At 38.4% G+C, this 5,688-nt stretch overlaps 1 protein-coding gene across 1 annotated transcript; it reads left to right on the top strand.

The window, feature by feature from the left end:
* The first annotated feature begins 237 nt into the window (after nt 1-237).
* Nucleotides 238-4,795, top strand: LOC133623332 (uncharacterized). The gene is made up of 7 exons (XM_061986538.1): nt 238-269; nt 493-661; nt 3,966-4,108; nt 4,183-4,235; nt 4,312-4,449; nt 4,553-4,651; nt 4,723-4,795. The coding sequence occupies exons 1-7, from the start codon at nt 253-255 to the stop codon at nt 4,743-4,745; spliced, it is 642 nt and encodes a 213-aa protein (XP_061842522.1). The 5' UTR covers nt 238-252; the 3' UTR covers nt 4,746-4,795.
* Nucleotides 4,796-5,688: the final 893 nt, after the last annotated feature.

Here is a 5,688-nt window from a genome sequence, read left to right as displayed (position 1 = left end):
TTACAGTGGACACATATATTAAATATACTTGTTAAATAACACCTCCACCTTGTTTTTAATGAATACTTAGGCCTGCTGCACTACTGTATTTTACTGCCATTATGGTGGTACTTGGAGAGGGAGAGGCAAGTTTTTTTCTGAGGTGGCACTTGGTGAAAAAAGTTTGAGAACCACCTAACGAGACGACGACAACAGGAAACTGGGAACTAAAAGACTACCCAACTCGGTACACCTGGACAGGACACTGATCGGATGAGACAGGGATCAAGGTAAGACACAGGTGTACTAACGACAGGACACTGTTGAACACACAGGTATTAAAACAAAATAGCTATGTCCTTAATTCTTATTTTGAATCCATCCATGCTCTACCGCATCTCCCTCTCGGGTCAAAGTTGCTTATCTTAGTTCAACATTACTTATCAAAACCAGGTCCAAATTCCTTACTTGCATAAATAATACCGTCTGTTTCTCTCTCACGCTGTACAACAGGTCGTCTTTCTCAACTCCAAGGACAGTTTCCCTGCTCTCAGTGTGGTCATGGGCACTTGTCATCATGTTCCTTCACTTGGGTTTCGGTCTGCTGGCTCTCTGCCGTCTGACTGCTGCGTCTGATCCCGCCTGCCTAGATCTTCTAGAACCTGTGGAGGACATCAACCTGGTATGTCATCCCTCACATCTGTTGGATGTTATAATATAAATCATGCAACCATTACCTGCTTTGTGATGTCTTCAAAGGCGAACAACACTTGTTTTAAAAATGTTGTCTATCGTTCACAATCCGTATTGGAGACTAGACCACACGTGTCTGATAAGGGAATAGGAATTACTGCTAGCAAGAGGCAGCTAACAATGTAGACAATGGGGATTGACTTATTTTGCCTAAAAAATGTCTTAGTCTACATGCTGTATGTAAAATAACATGTAATATTTAAAATATTTTGGTAATTTTAAGCATTGCTAGAGCTTCTTCTAGATCATTATTCACGCGTTTGTTACGTCACGTCTTTCATAAATAAATAAATATAAATGATATATATGAATGAGGTAGATCCCCTCCACTTGGTCAACTGAAAAGTGGCTCACCTGCAGAAAAAGTGTGGGCACCCCTGTCTTACTATAACAATGTCACAATAGTTTGGTTAATAGGCAGGTCACGGCATGTAAATGGAGTATTGTTGGCAGTTTTTGGATGTGTTTTAGGGAACTTTATAGGTGGAATAGATGTCTCATTACCTGCATTGTTAGCCACCTTTTGCTAGCAGTTTTTTGTTTTACTATTTAAAACGCATAGAAAAGAGAAATACATGAGTTTTCTCACATATGGATTAATGATGGGCAAAGAAAAAAAGTGCATATCCTCTTTTAAAGATGCATGTTTTAGCAGATTTTTTTATTTCAACCATCCTGCAAGTTAATGATAATGAACATTACAGTTATTGCAGTTTCAATCGATCGCAACTGGACTGTTTGGTTTGTCTTACAAGACGTTTCCCCTCTCATCCGAGTAGGCTTCATCAGTTTGTGCTCATAGACTTAGATTGGTCAGCCAGTCTAGCGGCTGGTGCCAAAACCCCAAATATTTGTACTCCAAAATCAGGAAGGTGTGTCAAGGGCAAATTTGTCAAACTCAAGGCCCGGGGGCCAGATCCGGACTGACACGTCATTTAATGTGGCCCGCGAAAGCCTGGAAATATTGTGCATACTTCATCTTTCTTACTAAATGTTTTCATTGTTTCCATTTTGACAGAAAAACATGCATGTAATTTAGGAAATTGTGTATGTTTTAAACTTCGATACTATCTGCTCATGCAACAAATATTCAATTGTTATTGGTGTAAATCTTTGGGCACCTCGCCATTCAATTCCGATTCTTGGGGTGAGGATTGGATTCATAATCGATTCTCGATTCAAGCTGATTTTTGCAATGTATTATTTGGTATAATAACACCTTAAAGGGGAACATTATCACCAGACCTATGTAAGCGTCAATATATACCTTGATGTTGCAGAAAAAAGACCATATATTTTTTTAACCGATTTCCGAACTCTAAATGGATGAATTTTGGCGAATTAAACGCCTTTCTAATATTCGCTCTCGGAGCGATGACGTCACAATGTGACGTCGCATCGGGAAGCAATCCGCCATTTTCTCAAACACCGAGTCAAATCAGCTCTGTTATTTTCCGTTTTTTCGAATGTTTTCTGTAACTTGGAGACATCATGCCTCGTCGGTGTGTTGTCGGAGGGTGTAACAACACAAACAGGGACGGATTCAAGTTGCACCAGTGGCCCAAAGATGCGAAAGTGGCAAGAAATTGGATCTTTGTTCCGCACACTTTACCGACGAAAGCTATGCTACGAAAGAGATGGCAAGAATGTGTGGATATCCTGCGACACTCAAAGCAGATGCATTTCCAACGATAAAGTCAAAGAAATCTAGTATGTGAGCAATTCAGGGACAAAGGACCTCGGTAGCACGGCAAGCAATGGCGGCAGTTTGTTCCCGCAGACGAGCGAGCTAAACCCCCCTGGATGTCTTGGCTCACACCGTCCCGAAGATGATCAAGAGAAGAATATCGACCCTAGCTTCCCTGGCCTGCTGACATGAGGGTATGTCTCCAGAATATATTAATTGATGAAAATTGGGCTGTCTGCACTCTCAAAGTGCATGTTGTTGCCAAATGTATTTCATATGCTGTAAACCTAGTTCATAGTTGTTAGTTTCCTTTAATGCCAAACAAACACATACCAATCGTTGGTTAGAAGGCGATCGCCGAATTCGTCCTCGCTTTCTCCCGTGTCGCTGGCTGTCGTGTCGTTTCCGTCGGTTTCGTTTGCATACGGTTCAAACCGATATGGCTCAATAGCTTCAGTTTCTTCTTCAATTTCGTTTTCGCTACCTGCCTCCACACTACAACCATCCGTTTCAATACATTTGTAATCTGTTGAATCGCTTAAGCCGCTGAAATCCGAGTCTGAATCCGAGCTAATGTCGCTATAGCTTGCTGTTCTTTCCGCCATGTTTGTTTGTGTTGGCTTCACTATGTGACGTCACAGGAAAATGGAAGGGTGGTTAAAATCAGGCACTTTGAAGCTTTTTTTAGGGATATTGCTTGATGGGTAAAATTTTGAAAAAAACTTAGAAAAATATAATAAGCCACTGGGAACTGATTTTTAATGGTTTTAACAATTCTGAAATTGTGGTAATGTTCCCCTTTAACAAAACAGCTTACAGGTTACAGGTTACAAAACCTCTTTTTAGTTGCTGACGTATGACACATACGCGCACCAAGTAAGCATAGAGATGGTCTAAAAAATAAAAATAAAAATTTGCAAATGAATTAATAAAAATTTTATTTTTTCAAATTACAATTGAGATGAATAAGAATCGCGATTCAGATGTGATAAAAAAAAAAAATTTGCACCCTTAATTAGTATACACCCCTAATTATTATATACCGTATTATAGTTTGTAAAAATAACAATAAATACTTAAATATCTACTTGTCACCTTGACTTACGATTTCAAAGCAAGTTATCCATCAATTTGTACGTACAAAAATCAAATAACCAAATGCTTAGGCAATTGTCCAATAATATGATGAGGCGATTATACTTTTCTATTCTTACATTCACTGTTACAAGCGGCCCTCTGAGGGCAGCCATGACTGCGATGTGGCCCTCCATGAAAACAAGTTTGACACTCCTGGTCTAGGGCAAGGATGGTAATGCCCTATCAAAGTGAGAAAATCAACTGTTTTGATGCAAATAAACAATCCTACTGTCAAAGCCCCCCCTTGGAGGGAGTGAAAAATATTGACGAAATAGAATGTCTAGAGAAGCACTGCATGAAAAATGAAAAAACTCCAGCTTTGTGTATGTGAGGTGACGATACGTTAATAGATTACATATAAAGAGAATAACGTGGGAAACAAACGTACACAATGTGTATGTTTCCACAGGTGTCTGGAAAATGGACTCTTCATGTAATAACATCAGACAATCAAGCTTACATGGACGTCCTTAAAGCAGTCACCAGCTCCTGGATTGACCTTTCACCTCTGCCCAATAGTGATACGTTCACAATGAGATGGGCAAACAGAATGTATAATTTCATATTAATAAGTTTTTTTCTATTATTGAACCTTTTTAATCATGTTTTTATTGTCTCCTATCAAGTAATGGTACCTGCTACATTCAAAGTACTACAAGTTCCTCTTCAGAGGAAGAATGTAAGTACGTTTGACTTAATAACAGAACTGAATCACACTACGGTAAGTTTTTCTTCTTCTTCCATATTTCTAATAGTTACCCTTAACTTCTATGGCCAAGAACATAAAGGGAGGTTTCTGAAGATGTGTCCTGACTGTCTCTTCTGGTTCGACACCAATATGGCGCGGATGAATGGCGGTGAACTCGTAAAAAAGACAAACATCTTCTTGTTAAGTGCGTCTACACGTCAAAAGCGAATCTTCCACAACATTCTGTGTTAGATAAAGATTTTGATGAGTTCACTAAGACCTCACATGCTTGTCTCTGTGTGCAACAGCAAAGTCCGGAAGACTTGATCACGCTCACCTGGAGGTTTTCAAGAAGAAGGCCACATGCCTCAACCTGAGTCGAGATTTGCATTTTGGAGACCTGACAGGTAAGATGCTTCCTAATCTGTCTCATTTTGACACAATCACCTGTGACCTGTAATTCCCCATTTTCTTCCAGAACCATGTGCAGAAGAAGCTTAGCCTCAACAGACTTCAAAATAATGCGAAAATAAAAACATACAAGAGACAAAGACTGAGTCTGTCATATATGCAAGTCACAAGATACTGCAAACAAGTGGCGTCACTAAGTTTTAAAGACAGTGAGGGCTGAGACCCCAAAAGATGCACCAACAAAGACTTTAATACAGTGCAAAAACAAACACTAAATAAATAAATGATAAATGGGTTGTACTTGTATAGCGCTTTTCTACCTTCAAGGTACTCAAAGCGCTTTGACACTACTTCCACATTTACCCATTCACACACACATTCACACACTGATGGAGGGAGCTGCCATGCAAGGCGCTAACCAGCACCCATCAGGAGTAAGGGTGAAGTGTCTTGCTCAGGACACAACGGACATGATGAGGTTGGTACCTGGTGGGGATTGAACCAGGGACCCTTGGGTCGCGCACGGCCACTCTTCCACTGCGCCACGCCGTCCCAACAATAACAATATCTTTCTAAATTGCTCAATGGACAATATGCACTATACATTACATTATATATATATATATATATATATATATATATATATATATATATATATATATATATATATATATATATATATATATATATATATATATATATATATATATATATATTTTTATATATATATATATATATATATATATATATATATATATATATATATATATATATATATATATATATATATATATATATATATATATATATATTTATATATATATATATATATATATTTATATATATATATGTAACCGGTGGTCTTTTCCTCTCTGCGTTGTGTGGCTTTTATGAAAAACGACCGACACCATGGATTGCTCAGCTGCACTTTACTGATAAAACAGAACACAATTGTTGTCAATAAGTTTTTGACGTCGTCGAGTCCCTCTCCTGTTATGGTGGACAAAAGGGCAGTACAACAGTGAAATAAACA

Source organism: Nerophis lumbriciformis, linkage group LG12, assembly GCF_033978685.3.
Source record: "Nerophis lumbriciformis linkage group LG12, RoL_Nlum_v2.1, whole genome shotgun sequence".
In the NCBI taxonomy this organism is placed as follows: Eukaryota; Metazoa; Chordata; class Actinopteri; order Syngnathiformes; family Syngnathidae; genus Nerophis; species Nerophis lumbriciformis.
The sequence above is the reverse complement of the archived record's forward strand: the minus strand, read 5'-3'. Positions and strand labels throughout refer to the sequence as shown.